The 18,484-nt window shown below is 49.2% G+C and overlaps 1 protein-coding gene across 6 annotated transcripts in view; it reads left to right on the forward strand.

The window, feature by feature from the left end:
* PC (pyruvate carboxylase) overlaps nucleotides 1-18,484 on the forward strand; it is a 103,846-nt gene that overhangs the window by 48,183 nt on the left and 37,179 nt on the right. The window contains exon 1 of one of the 6 annotated variants that reach the window (XM_074371669.1): nucleotides 5,753-5,938. The exons of 4 other annotated variants lie outside the window; for them this stretch is intronic. Coding sequence is in view for 1 of the 2 variants with exons in the window: in XM_074371670.1 (XP_074227771.1) it covers nucleotides 5,936-5,938 (3 nt within the window). In the remaining variant the exon portion in view is untranslated. Of the gene's footprint in view, nucleotides 1-5,752; nucleotides 5,939-18,484 lie in introns of those variants that run through there. One more of the 6 variants, XM_074371670.1, reaches the window with a different exon arrangement.

Here is an 18,484-nt window from a genome sequence, read left to right on the forward strand (position 1 = left end):
CCACTTGTATGTCTTCTCTGGAGAAGTGTCTATTCAAATGTGTTGCCCGTTTTTAGTTAGGTTTGTTTGTATTTTTGTCATTGAGTTGTTAGAGTTCTTTATATGTTCTGGATATTAGACTTTTATCAGATTATATGATTTATAAACATTTTCTCCCATTCTGTGAGTTGTCTTTTCACTTTCTTGCAGGGGTCCTTGAAAGTACAAAAGCCAATTTATGTTCTTTTAGGTTGCTTGAGCTTTTGCTGTCATAGCTGAAAAACCAGTGCCTAATCCAAGGCCACAGGATTTATATTTTATTCTAAGATTTTTACAGTTTAAGCCCTTAAATATAAGTCTTTGATCCATTTTGTGTGAGTTTCTGTAAATGGTGTGAGGTAGGGGTCCAACTTCATCCTCTTGCATGTGTATATCCAGTGATTCCAGCGCCATTTGTTGAATTGTCTTGGTACCCTGTTGAAGATCAATTGACTATAAATGTGAGAGTTTTCTGGGCCCTCAGTTCTATTTTACTGGACTATATGTATAGCCATATCCCAGAACCACACCATTTTGGTTACTGTAGCTTTGGAGTACCTTTTGAAATAGGCAAGTGTGAATCCTCCAACTGTGTTCTTTTTCAAGATGTTTTTGGCTGTCCTGGTTCCTTTACATTCCCATGTGAATTTTAGAATCATCTTGGCAATGTCTGCAAATAAAGTAAGCTGTGATTTTTGATAAAGTTTACTTGCATCAAATCTGTAGATCAGTTTGGGGAGTATTGCCATCTTAACAATATTAAGTCTCTGATCCCATGAACATGAGATGTTTTTCCTTTTCTTTTAGGTCTTTTAAATGCTTTCAATGACATTTTGTAGTTTTCAATGAACCAGTCTTCACTTCTTTTGTTAAACTTGTTCCTCAGTGTTTTATTCTTTTTGATGCTTGTCTTACTGTGTATTGATTTAACTTTATCTTGTTTACCCCTCCTCCCCACTCTTTCCTGTCAACTGGACTAAGTTTCCATAGGACCTGGCACTTTGGTAGCACGGTTTACTGCAGTAAATATTTTATGCTTTATTATTTTTTCAATCCACATGGCCTTTGTGAAGAAGGCATGGTCATTATTTCCATGGCCTAATGGTTAAAGAAACTAAAGCCCAGAATGCAAGTGACTTGCCTCTTAGCACAACACTGGTTAATAGTGGCAGAAGTAGGAGTAGAATTTTTCTGATTCACAGCTCCTTCCAGTTACCATCCTGCATGGGACTGACACTCTATTCTTGGCCCCCCAGGCTTGTTTCTATGTCTCTACGTCTCTTATCTTGAGCTTCAAGGCGTGATGGGAAGAGAGAAAGCTTAACGCTGTTATCACAAGGGCCGACCATTGGGGTCACTTTTCTGGGCATCTCTAATGTGCCAGACTCTCTGGGTATCTCAAAAGTACATGATCTCATTAAATCCTCAGAGCAATGCCGCAAGATGACTCAGATCATTCTACATTTTATAGATCAGGAAACTAAGGTTCAAAGGGTCCTGTAATCTCCCAAGTCAAAGAGTGAATTATGAGTTGGAGCTGCAATTCAACACAGTTTTCAAAGCTCAAGCTGTGGTGCCGGATGAGGGTACTGGTGGTGCTGGAAGGTGTGAGCTGTGCGGAGGAGGAAGGGAATGGGGGTTTCCTGGAAATTATGAGGCTTGTTAACACTAGGGTTGGGTTGAGTCAATCCAGAAGCGTTTGCTCATTGATCCAGAGCTGATATCTCAAAGTGGTTGGCTTCTTGCATCTTTATGGGGGTGATGAAGAGATAGTAGTGGCCTGGAAACAGCCCCTGGGATCCTATACCCTGTGGCATTACCCTGTGTGATTAACTCTGGTGGTGGAAGCTCACTTGTCTTACTTCCAACATCCACATGGTGGATTCTTGATGTAGGGTCATCACCTTCTATCTTTATTTCTCTATAGCACCTAGCATTGTTTCTGTTACCCAGTGGGCATTCCTTGTAAGCTTTTGGAATAAATGGAAGACATTCTATCTGCTTGCTTTGCTACACAGAAGTCACAGAACCTCAGTGCCTTGGTGGCTGGACTTGGGATGATAGAGAAGAATGGGGTACCGAGGTCATTACAGGGGTCCTGCTCTGATGGTGTGAGACCAGAGGCTTGGGACAGATGCAAGATCTGCCTCTTGTTGACCACATCCCCACCCCCAGAGCTGAGTGCAGACTGATGTCGTTCATGCCTGGAGTCCCCAATAGGAAGTCTGGTCTGTCCGAACCACGCAGGGTTCTTTCCTCATCCGAGCAACCCACAATCCAGAGCAGCAGTGAGTAACTTCGCCATTGGCTTAACTGAGCCAGATCCTTACTCCCTCCCCCACCTCTGTTTTCCTAAGATAAAGAAAACAACCATGAAAAAGTAGTCATTGGTGGTCTCGGCAATATTTTATGACTGTGTAGAAAGTTAATTGCTGCATTTTTCAGTGCTGGATGTTCTACTTAGCCAGTAGCACAGATGACTGCATTCCTCGGTGATGCAGTGAGGGGTGGAGAGCTTGCCTTTCTACCCAGCCTTGTTCTGGCAACTGGTGTCCTAGCCTCCACCCATGGCTTGTGAACATGCAAAGCCAGGTGGCCTCCCTGTCACAATTCTCCCTCTTCCTGGAATGCTTCCTCTTCCTCCTTCCCTGCCAGGCCACCTGTCAGCCTCCTCATCTTTCAGTCTCATTCCTGTGACCCTTGACTTGCTGCACCTCCTCCCACCACCAGCTTAGAGCTGACCTTTGCTTCTTAGGCCTTACCTTACTTGCTTATTTCCATGTGACAATACCTACCACACTTCACCTCTTTTTTCCTTTTTTAAAACATTGAGGTGTAACTGACGCATACCATTATGTTAGCTTCAGGTGCACAACATAATGATTCAATATTTGTATATATTGCTTATATTGAAATGATCACAATAAGTCTAGTTAACATCCATCACTGCACATAATTACCATTTTTTTGGTGTCATGAGAACTTTTAAGAGCTACTCTCTTAGCAACTTTCAAATACACACTATTATTAACTGTAATCACCACGCTGTAGAAGTCATTTCACTTCTTTGTTTACACGTCTAGTGCCTTCCCTGACAATGAGCACCTTGAGGGCAGGGACCATGCCTCAGTGGCTCTGTGTCCCCACTGCTGGTAGAGGCCTAGGCAGACTGCACTGGGCTCAGCCGAATTCTTGCTGCTGCTGTGGGTGATGATGCTTTGGTCCAGTCCAGTGACAATCTGTGAAGTGCCCGCTACAGGCAGAGCTGAGTAAGATGTGGGCCAACTCGCAAGCAACTTCTCTTCTGGAGGAGACAACTGTTCTGAAGGTTTTTTCTTCTGCCTGATCTCTGTGTAAAGCTGGAGGTAAAGCAGGAGCGAAGGTGGCCGGAGCCCAGAAGTGTCTGCATGAGGACTGGCCCCAGTGCCCCTGGATGTCGTCCCAGTCCTCTCTGGCCCTGGGGAGGTCCAAGCAAAGGCCTACATCCTCTCAAATCCTCTGCCCACCAAGAACGCAGGTCTCTGTGCTTCCTGGGAGTGTTCCCGCTCAAAGCGAGGTGCCTTTCTTCCTTGATCTCGTCCCAGATACCAGGTGCCATGGGAAGAAAGGTAGCATATATCACAGTGCCTCTGGGCTGCCAGGAGGTGTCCAGGAGAAGATAACAAGGAAGGGAGGGATGTGCCCAACCATCTAAATGAGCCTCTTTGACCACCGATCTCTCCTCTTACCCTTGTCCTTCTTGAGCTGAGTTCTTCCGTGTTGGGAGATTAACAAAAGCTGGAGAAAAACTAGAATGTCAGGATATATTTCTCCTTCCTGTCTGCCTGTCTCTCATGAGGAAGGTTCTACTTTTATGAGAAAATTTGGAAACAGTTGGAAATAGAAACTGACTATTCATAGTAATCAGACCCATTAAGCCTCATACATAACCCAGCAAGATATGTGTTGTTAATCCCCGTCTTACAAGTGACAGAACTGAGACTTGGAAGTAAAATGACTTTCCCAAGGACATACACTCAGAGGAGAACTAAGATCCAAGCCCAAATCTGTCTCACTCCAAAACTCCGTTCTTTTCTCATGCCTGGCTCACCCTCTGTAACCCGTGTCACCAACATGTCCGGAGCATCCAGTGAAGGACTTCCCATCCTTTCCAGTTTTGGCCAGTTCTCACCCAGGGGTCCTCACCCAGAGCTTGTACCCTTCCCCAAGTAGGCTTGGACTGTCCAGTCCTTCTCAGACCTGGTCTGGGGTAACCTGTTTCCTGCATTCATGTCATGAGGGTTTCAACTCCCCTCCATCAGTGGGTATAAATGTCTTGGTCCTGTCTTCTTCCCAGTGGTGTAGGGAGATTGAGTTAAGGCGTGTGAATGTGCTTGAAAAAACTAAGATCTCATGCTGTGGAAATTTCCCTTAGACCATCCTTGCTCCTGGGAGGCAGAGGCCCGTGTGACAGCCTGATGCTGACTGTTCCCTCCAGTCACCCACCCAGCAGTTCACCAACCAGATGGTCAGTCTTAAGGTGGACGTGTGAGTCAGGGCATCTCTCTGCCTCCAGCTGGGGAAGAAGCACCGGCTGCCTCTCCCGATGCCAGTGCTGGGGAGCTCAGAAGGGCAACACTGTGAGCAGGGAGTTTCTGCTGGCTTTTCACCTTGGCATTCCAACTGACCCTCTACTCTTCCTGTTTCTGGGCAGAGCCTCTAGCTGAAGGGTCACTCGGGCTTCCTCTCCCAGGATCTCCAGCTGCCTGCCTTTGTAGGGTTTATCAGTGGTGAGCACCCTTCCTTGGTGGGCAGGAGGAGAGCAGAAGGCTGCTGGTTGCCAGCTCTAGGGGAGGATGGAGAGGAGGTGGAGGCAGAAGCCCCTGTGTGGGTCAAGCTCTGGAACTGAGAGGAGCGGGCAAGTTCCCTCCCACGCAGGTTTCCATTTAACTTGTGGCCTCCAGGAGGCTCCTGGGATCCGGGCTCTGCCTGACCGAGGGCCCCTGCAGGGACAGGCGTGTCCACACCTCGTTAGCGGGCTTGGCACACTGGCTTCTCTGGGTGCCCCCTGCCCTGCCAGGTGAATGCCCGGAACCAGGGAAGGCCCTCTCTGACTAATCAACCCGGAGTTCGGGAAACTAAGCGAAGATAGAACTGTGACTGGTCAGAGCTCAGCCTGGTTTGTTTGTGCTTTGGCGATAGTGGATGGTGCCCAGTGGGCGTGAACTCTATTCCCGTTCTTGGGAGTGGTCTGTGGGATAAAACTACATTAAATGAAGGGGTCTGGGCGGCCTTAATAGTATGGTCAAGCATTTAAATATTTTGCTAACAAAATCATACTAGGCCCACGGCTCACAAGAGCCACTAGGTAATGTGTACCCTTGTGAGGGATCCAGTCTCCTGGCCTTGTAGGGAGAAAGGGCCACGATGTCACCAGTTCCCGGGGGGATTTCTGAGGTGTTGTGAGGTCTCAGCTGGAGGAGAAAGACATCAGACTCCTCACTTTTTTTCTTCTCCCATCGGAGCCTCTGCTCCTTTTCTTAGGCCAGAAACTCTCTCTCCCGGCTGGCTCTCCGATCCCTGGCCCTGGCCCTCCTTCCCTTGTAAAACCCAAATACCACTGCCCTTTAATCCTTCCACCAGAACCCACAGGCAGCGGCTTTTCACTGCCCTCTCCCGCTCACCCCTGACCTGATTTTGTTTTTTTTTTTTCCTTCCCTCAAACAGTCTGTTCAAGGTCTACTCCTGAGCTGGAAATTGGCTTACCAGCAGCCTCTCTCTCCTCTGAGCCTAGGGCAGGGGGCAGTCCTGGAAAGTCATTGACAGAGGCTTAACCCAGAACATCAGTTATAAAAAGACAGCAGGCAGAGGGCCCAGATTTGGGTGTTCCGGCACCAAGAACAGCGTGGCCTCCCTGGGGCTCTGCAGACCAGCTGCCATGGTAAGAGGCCTCTAGGCTGTCCTGGTGGGGTCCTGGGGTCCTGATGTCCTGATGCCTGCTCTGTGGCCATCACTTCTCTCCTCTGAAACTTGGCAGCCTCCTAGTACCTGGGAAAGAGAGGGCAGAGGGATTCTGGGGATGGGCCTCAGAGACAGGAATCCCTAGGAGGGATGGGCTGGATCATTGCTCATGGGCCTGTGGGGACAGTTCTGGTCAGGAAGGGGCAAAACTTTGGAGCCCGAGGTAGGCAAACCCTACCGCCAATGAAAATGGACCCTTCCCGAGACCTGGGGACAGAGGAAGATGGGCCATGGGTCCCAGAGCTCTGGGCCAGAATGCCTTTGTGTGGTGGTGACATTTAGGGAAAAGGTCACATGGTTCCCTTGACTGGAGTCCCTTGTGGAAATGGTGACGCTGCCAGCGGTCAGGGGCGGGGTCTGCTCTGAGCACAGCACCAGGCCAGGGCCCAGGGGCCCACACCTGTGGTGCTCCAGGTCCTTGGCTACCTTGGGCCTTGATGAAATGCTCTGGAGCTGCAGAACAGGAGCGCCAGGCTTTCCTTTAGGAATTGGGGAAATCGAAGGGCCAAGATCAGCTGTCCCCAAGACGTGAGAGTGTGAGTGCATCCTGCGCAGCTGTGAGGGGAAGGCGGTAGCCCCGCCTCTGGGAGGCCAGACTCCCTGCTCAGATCTAAGGGGGAGAACATGTCTTGTTTGCTTAGAAGAAAATCTTTTCCCCTCAGTTCACAGGGAAGAAAATTGATAAGGGCCCCAAAGGGCTGCTGCTTCTTATCTTCAACAGCCGAACTCTCCTCCAGGTCATGGGATAAGGATCCAGGGAGAAGGGGAAATTGGCTCTGTGTGTTGGGGGGGGTGAGTGGAGGGAGTGGGGGGGGTGCTTCGAGGAACAGATGAGAGGGAGGGACACACATTTCTCTCTGTCCCAAACTTCCCAACAGCCCAAATTGATGAGGAGTTACCTTTTCTCTCTGATGTCCTCAGGGAGGGAGGGATGTGGTTCCTAGGACTTTATTCTCTCTGTCAAGTGACTCTAAGGGACACCTGTCTTGAGGAGGAGGTCTGAGGCAAGGAAACAGCCAGTCCTTACTAATGTGGATGGATCTAGAATGATCTTGTTTGTGCATGTGGTCTCCTTCTGACTAGGATGAAATGTCAGTTTCACGAGGACAGGGACCTCCTCTCTTCTTGTGCAGGTGCCCAACAGTGCCTGGTGCGTCGCAAACGAATGAACAAATGAGTGTCTTTTCTTTGCTTTTCATTTCACTAAAGCTCTCCACCTTCATCTTCTGTTGAAGGCAGACTTTTCACCTGATCAGCATCTACTTGGTGCTGCCTGACCCTGGACTAGTCGGGCCAGACCGTCTTGCAGGGAGAGGATGGTCGCCTCTCACCGCCCATCTGCCTGCTGAGCAGGGGCTGACACCCCGAGTGCCAGGTGCCGTGACCCGCCAGGGCCTCTTGAGTGGCCCAGGTCAAGTCCCCTCCCTCCTGACACCTTACTGACACTCCCCCATCCTCCTTTTCTCTCGTCCTTTTCTCACAAAGGAAACTTTGTGTATGCTCGGTGTTTGATACTCCTTGTATTTCAAGTGTACTGGTCTTGTCTCCTCACCCAGACAGGAAGTTTCTTGAAGGAAGCAGCCATGTTTTATATTATCCTTGGTCCACAAGTGTGTGTTATAGGCAGTAGGTGCTCAGTAAACATTTGATGGCACTGATGGTGTGAAATCTAATCATAGTCCTCTGAGGATGTCCTGCAGTTTATAGTCCTTGAAACCAAAGGGACAGTTTGAAGTTTCACACACAGCAGGTCACTTGGCAGCCCTCTGTGCTGGGCGGAGAAGCCTGCTTTACAGATGGTCTAACAGGTTTGAACTGTTTTTGATTCATGACACTTCTGACATCAAATATGTGGGTTTTTTCTTTACATCAACCGATTCTCCAATTCTCTGCAGACACCAACTATGTGTCCTCCAATTCAGTTCAGTTCTGGCACTACCGAGTTAGTGCAGACCCCTCAGGTGAAGGGCTCAGTCCCCCAAGACGGCCCCCACTTCAGACACCAGCTGCAAGACCAGGCCTTCTGGACGTCCGGCCAGCCGGCTGTGAGTCAGAGATTCCCGCGACCCCTCCTCGGGTTCCATGGTTGGCTAGAACTGCGCACAGAACTCAGAAAAGTACTTCACTTACTGTTCACAGTTTCTTACAAAGGGTACAGTTGAACAGCCAGATGAAGAGGCACACTGGGGTGAGTCCTGCTGTAAGGGTCCCGAGTGCAAGAGCTTGTGTCCCCAGGGAGTAGGGTGGGCCACCCTTTTGGCACATGGATGCGTTCTCCAACCTGGAAGTTCCCTGAACCCCACCGTTTAGAGTTCTTAGGGAGGTTCCATCACAGAAGCTTGATAGGCCTTTGGTGACTAACTCAACCTCCAGCCCCTCCCCTCCAAGTGGGGTAGGGCGGTCTGAAAGTTCCAACCTTCCAGTCACATGGTGGGTTCCCCTGGCAACCAGCCCCCATCCTGAAGCTATCTAGAGGGCCATCAAGAGTCACCGCATTTGCACAAACCCAGCTGTGATTGAAAGGGGCTAATTGCGAATGAGAAAAGTTGCTCCCGTCTCCCCTACCACTCAGGAAATTCCGAGGGTTTTAGAAGCTCTGTGCCGGGAACCAGGGACAAAACCCAAATTATATAGCTCTTACATATCACAATATCACACAGGTACAGGGAGGTAGAATGATCCCCAGGGTCATATGACTGGACGATGGCCAAGCCGGAATTTGAACCTTGAGTTTTCTGACTCTCAGACTTTCCCCTTCCCATGGAATCACAGCAGCGGGCATACAGCCCCCACCTTTGCTTCATCAGGGCGTCTCCTGGGCTCCATGGAGGCAGGTTCCTGCCTGACTTCACCTGACTGTCACCTGCCCCCGCCCCGCCCCTCAGGCCACTGGCTGCTTTTCCCTTTTCTTTCCCGAAGCTCCAGCTCCTGGGATGCTGCTGCAGTGAGTGGCCTGCCCCCAGACCCACGAAAATGGGCTGCAGGAAAGAACACTGAGGAGGCAGGAAGTTCAGGAAGTGGCACTGGGGCTGGGGACGCCAGTTGGGGCTGGAGAGCCATTTTCCTTGTCTACAGAATGAGGATGTCCCCTGCCTGTTCTGCTAGTCAAACATCCTGTCACAAGCAAATGAGAGTCTATTAAAGGACCTTATAAACTGCAGAGAGCCATAAGAATATTGTTGTTAAATATGATTATAGTGCACAATTACAGCTCAATAAATCCGTCCAGTGGATAGTGCCTGCCTCCTAAGTGCTGGGCATGACCTGGCTGTGCCTCGTCCAGGGCCAGGCACGCAACAGATACTTAGCTCTATTATTAATTATTACTGGTTTTGTAATTATTATAAGGCATGACCTCTTCCCTCAGAGAGGGGCGGGTGGTGGTGAGAAGGCTCCTGGAGTAGGTGCCTTTTAGGTTGGGACGGAGAAGACAGGAAAGTCAGCCTGTCACCTGGGGCTTTCGTTATTCACGTACACCTCAGGTCCCCAAAACCCTGTCTTTCCATTGAATCTAAAGTTCTCAGCTGCTGTGCTCCTTCCTCCCCAGAGAATATTCAGCAATCTAACTTCTCAGCATCGAGAAGAAACTGTTATCTTCAAAGGCACCTGCCCACTGCTGCTGGTTAGCAGGAAAGTGAGTCTTGGCACCTCCGAACCTGCGCAGGAGGTGAAGGGGCCTGCGGTGTGGTTGCCAGAGCTCCCGGGCCGCCCTGCTCCTCTGCCCTCCCGGGGCCTGCACTGCGGGGTAAAGGCCAGGGCGAGTCTGGAAACCTCTGGTCATGCCTGCAAAACTCTAAAACAACCCGGGGAGGTTTCTGCCCCACTGGGCTGGGTGTTGTTGGGCTCCCACCACTGCTGGGCCTCGGGACGGCTGAAGCACAGTTAGCCTGTGAGCAGAAGGCTGTGCTGGGGCAGGGCGGGGTGAGGGGCATGCTTCTCACCTTACAAGGTTTTGGTGGTTAAATGAGATAATGTGAAGCACTTAATGCAGTGGCTGGTGCTCAGTGCCAAGGCCACGCAAACAGTATCTGTGGTTCTGACACTTACTCAGGGGTCTGCGATCATTAGGATAAAGCCAGCAGGTGTGGATGCTTAGGACTCCATCTCCAAGAAGCCTCTGGCCACTTTTTGTGCTCAAATTTCAAAGCAGGGTGAAAGGTCAGACCAAGGGGCTACAAAGGTACATTTTCCTGGGAAATCAAGAGTAGGGAGAGAAGGCAGCAGCAGCCATAGTCAAGGTCATGTCCTGCCTGGGCTGCTGTTGACTTTCTTCCTTCCAGGAACTGAAGCTCTTTGCCGCTGAATTCCCTCACCATGTCCTGGGCTCATGGACCCTGCGCGCTGGTGATCAGTTTACCAGAGGACTGTTTTCACGCTGAGCGAGGTTCCACAGTGCCTTCTTCCATAGGGATGTTTGGGGTGTGGGCGTGGAGCAGAATCGCAGTCTAGGCTGGCCAGGAATGGTTGACAGTCACACATGGATTTTGAGAAACTGAATTAATCAGCCAAGGTAAATCAGGCACCCAACCAGGGAAGTGGAGGCACCCAAGGATGAGCAGCAGTGGACGTCATTACTACCCCTAGGCTTGAAGGGGTCAGGAGAGGACGCCTCCAGACTCCAGGGAGGGTTGACAGTGCGGAGGCAGGGATGCCCAGGGAGGACCATCATAGAGGCAGGACGCATCCCCCATCAGGACTGTGGCACCAAAGCCAGTAGAGCGTGGGGAAGACCATACCCCACATCCTCCATCCTCCCACCCTCCCCTCTCCTGCCCGTGCCTCCCATTGGCTGAACCTGCAGGATGCCAGCCAGTAAGGGAGCCCAGGTGCCTCCATCCACAGGCCTCAGCTTCTCTGGGTGCAGAGCAGAGAAGGGGGATGCTTGGAGGTGAGCGGAGAGTAACCAACCAGGGAACCTCTCCTAAAGGCTAAATCCTGGTGGAAACGTCGACTCAACAGGTGTGACAAGCAGAGGAACAGCAGCTCTGGATGCCTAAAGGTCATAGCAGCTGCTGCTTTTTAGGGAGGGGCCACCACAGCAAAATTAGTCAGCACTTTCAGGTCTGGTCAGCTGGAGCAATCAGAAAAGATAATGAAATGAAAGGCATACAGATTGGAAAGGAAGAAGTAAACGTATCTTTATTTGCAGCAGACATGATCTTGTATAGGAAAACCTAAGGAATTCACTGAAAATCTATAAACACTGATCAAGGAGTTCAGTGAGGTTGCAGGACACCAGATCAAGGCACAAAAATCAGTTGTACTTCTATACAGTAGCACTGGGCAAACTGGAAATGAAGAAAATTCCATTTATAGTATCATCAAAAAGAATAAAATAGGAACAAATTTAACAAAAAGAAGTATAAAACTTATGAGTATAAAACATTGTTGAAGAAAATGAAAGAAAACTTAAATAAATGGACACCCTATGCTCATGGGTCAGAAGACTTAATATTGTTGAGGTGGCAACACTCCTTAAATTGATCTACAGATTCAGTGTAGTGTCCTTCACAATTCCAGCTGCCTTTATTTGCAGACAAGATGGTCCTAAAATTCACATGGAAATGCGAGGCAACCAGACAGCCAAAAGAATCTCAAATAAGTACACAGAGGACTCCCACTTGCCAATTTCAAAACTTACTACAAAGCTACAGTAGTCAAGACGGTGTGGTACTGGCATGAGGACTGATGTACAGATCAGTGGAATAGAAGTGAGACACAGAAGTAAACCCTCACGTTTCTAGTCAATTGATTTCTGATAAGGGTCCAAGGTAATTAATTTAATGGGGAAAGACTAGTCTTTTCAACAAATGGTGCTGAAACAACTGGATATCTACATGCAAAAGAATGAAATTGGACCCCAACCTCGTACCACATATAAAACTCAAAATGGATCAAAGATCTAAATGTAAGAGCTACAACTACAAAACTTTTCAGGAAAAAATGTAGTCATAAGTCTTTCTGGTATGGGGTTGGGCAGTGGTTTCTTAGATACAATAGCAAAAGCACAAGCAGTAAAATTTTAAAAACAGATAAGCTGGACTTCATCAATATTAACCCCTTCTGTGTAGCCACGGAAAGTGAAAATGCAACCCAAAGAATGGGAGAAAGTTTTTGCAAATCATGTATCTGATGGGCACTTGTATCTAGAATATATTTTAAAACCTCTTGCAACTCAACAATAAAAAGACAAATAATCCAAAGGCCAAGGATCTGAATAGACGTTTCTCCAAAGAAGATGTGCACGTGGCCAGTTGCACATGAAGCAGGGAAGGTGTAGCTCAAGTGGTAGAGCGCATGCTTAGCATGCACAAGGTCCTGGGTTCAGACCCCAGCACCTCCATTAAAAAATAATAATAAATAAATAAACCTAATTACCTACCCCCCCAAAAAAAAAGAACAAGCAGTAAGCCTGTGAAAGTATGCTCAGCGTCGTAGTCATCAGGGAAATGTAAACCCCAAACACAGGGAAACACCACTTCATCCCCACAGGGACGGCTGATCCGGACGGCACAGTAGTGAGCGTCGGTGGGGGTGCGGGAGGACGGAGCCCGTGTGCACTGCTGGTGGAATGTAAAGTAGAGCAACGGTTGTGGGAAACAGGCTGGCTGTTCCTCAAGTGGTTAAACAGAGTTATCGTGTGATCCAGCAAGATAGCACCAAATAATTTAGTATTCCTTTCACATGAAATGTTCAGAATAGGCAAATCCATAGAGACAGGTTGTTGGGAGGGGCGGAGCTGAGGGTTTGGTGGGGGTGGTGACAGTTAAGGAGCATGGACATGTTCTATAATTGATTGGGTGATGAGGGCACAACTAAAAGCCATTGAAGTGTACTTCAAATGTGTGAACTGTATGGCGTGTGGATTATATCTCAATAAAGCTGTTTAAAAAAGAAAGAAACCAAAACCCGGCCCCCAGGGGCACTCAGTAGGCTACGAGACCACGTATGACTTCATGAGGAAACTTCCCTACTGTTCTGTGGCCACTGGCCGGGCTCTCCTGGCTGGGCGGGGGGCTGCCTGCCACTGAGCACCCTTGGCCTCTTTCCAGGTCTCAGGGCATGAGAATACCCCAGCTCCAGTAGAACGTTTTAAATTTCAACTCAACTTTGCTTTGGTTCAGTTAATTGTTTCTGGAACTGTGTTGCAAACCAGGCACCAAGCCAGTTTGTGAAAGAGAAAGGGCTCTGGAGCTGAGACAGGTGTGATGGTTCTCGAGTTGGCTACTCCTTGTGGGTCCTTCGGAGCCTTATTTTTCTCATCAGTAAAATGAGGGCTCATCCCCAAGGGACTGTGGTGAGAATTAAGCAAATAGAAGGTGCCTGGCATAGAGTTGGTAGAAGTGGAAGCTGCCTTCCAGAGCCCCTGGAGCAAGTTCAAAGACTAGTTAGGTCTGGCTCTGGGGCTTGAGTGGGGAACCAGGGAAGGCTTCCTGAACAAGGATATTGAATTTGATCCATTTTTTGAATAATCAATTACATGATGCAAATTCAAAAGGGTAAACAGTGAAAGATAAGCCTTTTCCCCACACCTCTTCCCTGGAGGCGCCCACTGTTACCCGTGTCTGGAGCCTCATTCTAGAGGTGTTCTACACGTGTCTGCGTATGTGTGCTTCTGTGCAGAGGGCTCCTCTCAGTGGGGCAGGATTTGACACCTGCTACCTGGTGCTCCATGAGGATCAGAAGGTTCAGGCTAAGATGGCAGAAGAAGCAAGGCCCCGGGCCTCAGGTATTGCTCATGCTGCCTTCCTGTCTCCCAGTCCGGTTCAGCCAGAGGCCATTTCCAGTAGTAGGAATGCTGGCTGCATTCTCTTTCAGGCCCTCACCTTGCCCAGCGCCTCTCTGCACGGCGCGCTCAGGGGACGCCCTCTGCCTTCCCCTTTTTGCAGCTCCTGCTGCCTTTCTGGCCTGTTTGCTCCCTTGTTTTGGTGGAGCTCGTCTGTCCACAGGAGCTTCCTGAGAAGTGCCACGAGGCCAGGTGTGAGCCCTGTTCTTTGTCTTTTTTTTTTTTCCTTCACACATCATTGATAGTTCAGCTGGATAGAGCATTCGGGCCAGAAATCATTTTTCCTTTGCAGTTTTGAAGAACTACTTTGTCCTTTTCTAGCTTCCCAAGTTGCTGTCGAGAAATTCAAAACCTTGCTGATTTGATTCTTTGTGTCCCTTTTTTCTTTTCTCGCCCTTTCTGAAAGCTTGCCAGGTCTGAAATTTTACGGCATGCCTGGTGTGGGTCTGTGTGCATTCGTCTTGTTGGCTCAGTGTGCCTTTCCTTGTGGAAGCATGTCCTCCTGTCCTGGGAGTTTCTTGAGTTATTTCATTTCCTCCCCTGTGTTTCCTTTGTCCTCTCTTCCTGAGACTTCTGTTATTTAGTTCTTGGATCTTATGGTCTGGCCTCTATTTCTCGTTCTTTTTTTTTTTTTTTTTTTTTTTTTTTTTGCCTGTTTTCCATTCCTTTGTCTTTTTGCTCCAGTTTCTAGGAGATTTCCTTTACCTAACCTTCCAGTGCTTCTGTTGATTTTTTATTTGTTTTCCCCATCATATTTTTAATTTCCAAGAGCTTTTCTTGCTCTCTGAATGGGTCTTTCTTCTTCTCCTCCTCCTCGCATTGGCCGTTTCCTCCAAATTGCTTTTTTCTGCTGTGTTCCTTTGGTCTCTGTCTTTGAAGGAATCTGTCCTTGGTTGCCCAGTGACCTTTGGTTGCTGGCTTACAATTACTAGTAGGGACCAAAGGCTGCCTGGAAGGCCGGTTTCTGAGTTGCACAGTGGGTGATGATGTGCGCTGCTTGTTAGGGGACCTCAAGGTACTATCCTGAGGTCTTCCCTCTTGGGCTGGGTTAGGTCTTGGAGGAGGGGAAGGGCTGGCTGCTGGTGGTCTGGGAGCTGAGTGGGGTGAGGGGACAGGATATATAGGTTCAGTTACCCTTCCTGTCCTGTTTTTGGCAAGGTATCCAGGCCCTCAGCTGTGCCTCACATCCCCCAGTGCAGAGCCTGGGCTTCGGGAGAGGGTGGGTGGGTGGGAGGGGGTGGTCTCTAGCAACATGATGGGGGGAAACGGATCTTGGGATCTAACCACTTCTCAAAAGCTTTCACTCAGCTTCCATTGTTGGTATCAGCTCGGCCAGCCCAGTCCCCGGGGCCCTGGAGCCACAGTTCCCAGCCTTTCCTGGATTCTGTGGTGAAAGCTGGTGGATGATAGCGTCTCCACTGCCAGGTGGGGCTGCAAAGCCAGCTAACCTGAACTGCGTTCCAGCTTGCACAGCTGTGCTGCTGTGGTCTCCTCTCCTGGCCTCTCTGTCCTTGGAGATTTATAGCTAGTAAAACAAACCGACAAAAACCCCAAAAACCTCTCACTAAAGCTTTGATGGGATTTCAGGAGGGAGAAAAATGAGACACATAACCCAGACGGGAGCAAGCTTTGCACAGGCGGGCACAGGGCAGAAGGCATCTGGGTAGGGAGTGTCTTGGTGGAGGGTGTACTCCGAGGGAGATGGGAACGTGCTTGGATTACTTGGAAACAAGGAGTGGGCAGTTTGGATGGAGTTGCAGGACCCAGGAGGCTGAGGAATGCTGGGAAATGAGGCTCCACAGGCAGGTTGGAGTGTTGATGGGAGGTGAGATTCTTACCCGTGGACATTGGGGGTCATAGAGGGTTTTAAAAAGTGTGTGAAATAACGCCTGTGTTTGGGATGCTGTCACCAGCAGATCGTGTGGATTGGTAGCTCAAGCCAAGCGGTAGTAATGGTTAATAAAGGCTTGGAGGCTTTTACAATAGTTCAGGGTGGGTTCCTGGAAATGAAAGGAGGAAGCAGGACATGAGGGATTTAAGAGGTAGGGCTGATAGGCCTTCTTGACTAGATGGTGGGTGAGGGGGAGGGAAGATCAGAAGGTGACCCTGCACCGGAGCCCTAGTTCCCTGGGATGGAAGCAGGACGAGGAGTCTGGTTTGGTTTTGGGGAGTGAGTGTCGTCCGAGCTGGGGGAGGGAGGGGGTGGGTTCTGTTACAGAATACACATCTGACATGTGTATCCAACAGCTATTATTTTTAAATCCTCACATTTCAACCTGCAAATGCCTATGCTGGTTAAGAAAGAGCAAGAGGTGGAGAGAGGGAAAAGGTGTCAAGGTATGAACAAGGAATCAGCCCCTTAAAAAACAAAAGAAAAAATTTCACGTTGTTAGAGATCATCAAAAGCATCTTTATTCTGATACTCTCACAGGTTAATTCGTGTTGCAGGATGGCTTCTGAACTGCCTCGAGTCATGCAGAGAGTTTCTGATTCATTTCTTCCTTAGAAATCATGTTTTGACTGAATTAAGCACTCTGCACACGAGGCCTTTACAAAAGGCACAGAGTCCTCTTTATTTGGGTTCTGTAGCCAAAAGGGAAAGTGGAGAGGGGGCACCACTCACCCCGCACCCCCTTACTGCCTGTCTCCGGGTCCAGGTGGGATGCTCGGGCCGACTGTTCTTTCAGCCGTGGCTCTTGGGGAGGTGAGGAAAGAGCCCTGATTGCAGCGTTTGCCAATTTCTCTGATGTATAGACACCCGCTGTGGCCGATTTCAGGCTACCAACTTGGTGTCCCTGAGCACGGAGTTGGAAATCGCAGAGTCGGGTGAGCCAGTGAGAGCAAGCTGTGCCTGGGGGCAGGGGGCTCACGGTAGGTCCCCCACACAGGGTGCCACTGGGCAGCACTCCATTTTGTAGGTTGTCTGACTTGTTCTGACTAAGGGGGCTGTGAGGGTCCAGTTGTGCTTCAAAGCATCATCTCAACAAACCAGGTACTGGCTCGGCTTCTTGGCTGCGCGGTCCCCCGGGGTCTCCGCTCATGGCCCCAGCCCGCCCACCTCTGTCCTCCAGAAGCAGGTCCAGTCCCCTGCTCAGTCTCCGCGTTGCTAACACTAACAGCTGACATTTGTAATGAAGGCTGACCATGTGCAGGCACTCTTCCGAGCACTCTACGTGCATTAACTCCTTTGATCTTTGTAACGAACCTACGCACATTACTGTCATTATCCCTGATTTTACAGATGAAGAAATTAAGGCCTAGAGGTAAGGCAGCTGGCCCAGAGTTAGCGGGCTTGGCGGAGCCCTGATTGGAACCCAGGCAGTTGGACTCCTGGTGTCTGACCCACTGAGTTATCCCTGCCCTGTTACAGGAACATCTGGGAATTCTCTTCACATTTTTTTTTTCTCCTAGGATCCAGTCAGGGCCTCAGCACTGCTGGCGCACTGGGGCTGCCAGAGGAAATATGGGGATGGCTAGTTAAATTTAAACTTCAGATAAACCAATAATTTAGTAGTGTACAAGTATGCTCCACATGTTGCATGCGATATACATTTTTTTAAAATGCAGTTTATCTGAAATTTGGATTCTAACTGAACAGTTTGCATTTTAATTTGCTGAATCTGGCAGCCCTTGGCTCAGCGGCTACTCTTGGTTGAGAGGAGAGTTGGGCTTACGGGAAGAGAAGCAAGTAGTCAGTCTTGCCTCCCACATTCTTCTGACCAGGTTGTGCTGAGGATATAAATCTCTGATTTGTGGTACATTTTAAAGTAAAATATACTTAATATCTAACTTCCAAACATGTCTGACTTTCCCTTTTTCCTCTAAAGAAAGAATATAAAAACACCTTTTTGTAGGAATGTGCCAAGATACAGGTAGATCACAACAGCAATTTAAGAATCTCACAGTCTATTTTGCTGTCCCAGAAGAATCACTTGACTTAAACACAACTCATTCAGAAAACTGTCTAAATTTTTAAAAAAACACCCTCAGGGGAAAATTCCATTGCTTTTTCTAATCTGTATCTTTTGCTGATCTAACCGGCCAGATATTTTTCTTAAAGCTTAATCTCATCCTGCTGTGGCTGCCGGGGAGCTTGGGTGTGAACCGGCAGCACTGCCCTCTGCAGACTCACCCTCCCTGGGTCTCTCCCCACGTGGTGTCCAGGCTTCTCAGCCCATAGGGCCAGAGTGCAAAAACTGCTGGTCATTTCAGCCCTTGGATGGGTCCGTGCAGCGGGTGGTGCCTGGGTCCCAACCAGCGACATCCTTACAGCTGCCTGTGGCCAGGTGCTGGGGTGTTTTACCCGGGGACTGGCGCTTTGGCCTCAGGGGAGGGAGGTGTTCTTCATTCAGTTCAAGGCTAGTCTTTTACCTGAGCTGTGGATCCACCTTCCCCGGTTGCTCCTTTTCTTCAGCTCCTTGCAGCCCACGCTCCTGTTTCCAAAGCACTTTGGACTCTGCTTCCTGACCTCCTCTTGTGGAAGGTTTAGCTTGCTTTTACCCCCCAGCCCACACGTGGACCCACTTTCCCTGCCTCCCTTCTTCCCGCATGCTTAGGCAACCATTTTTAAGTACCTTTTCAGTTTTTACATGATTAAAATCAGGTAAAGAGTCACAGTTGAGAACACCGACTGTATTTCACATTTTCCTGTGAAACTTCTCAGTTTCCTGGAGTCACTAT

The sequence above is a fragment of the Camelus bactrianus genome, chromosome 10 (genome assembly GCF_048773025.1).
Source record: "Camelus bactrianus isolate YW-2024 breed Bactrian camel chromosome 10, ASM4877302v1, whole genome shotgun sequence".
In the NCBI taxonomy this organism is placed as follows: Eukaryota; Metazoa; Chordata; class Mammalia; order Artiodactyla; family Camelidae; genus Camelus; species Camelus bactrianus.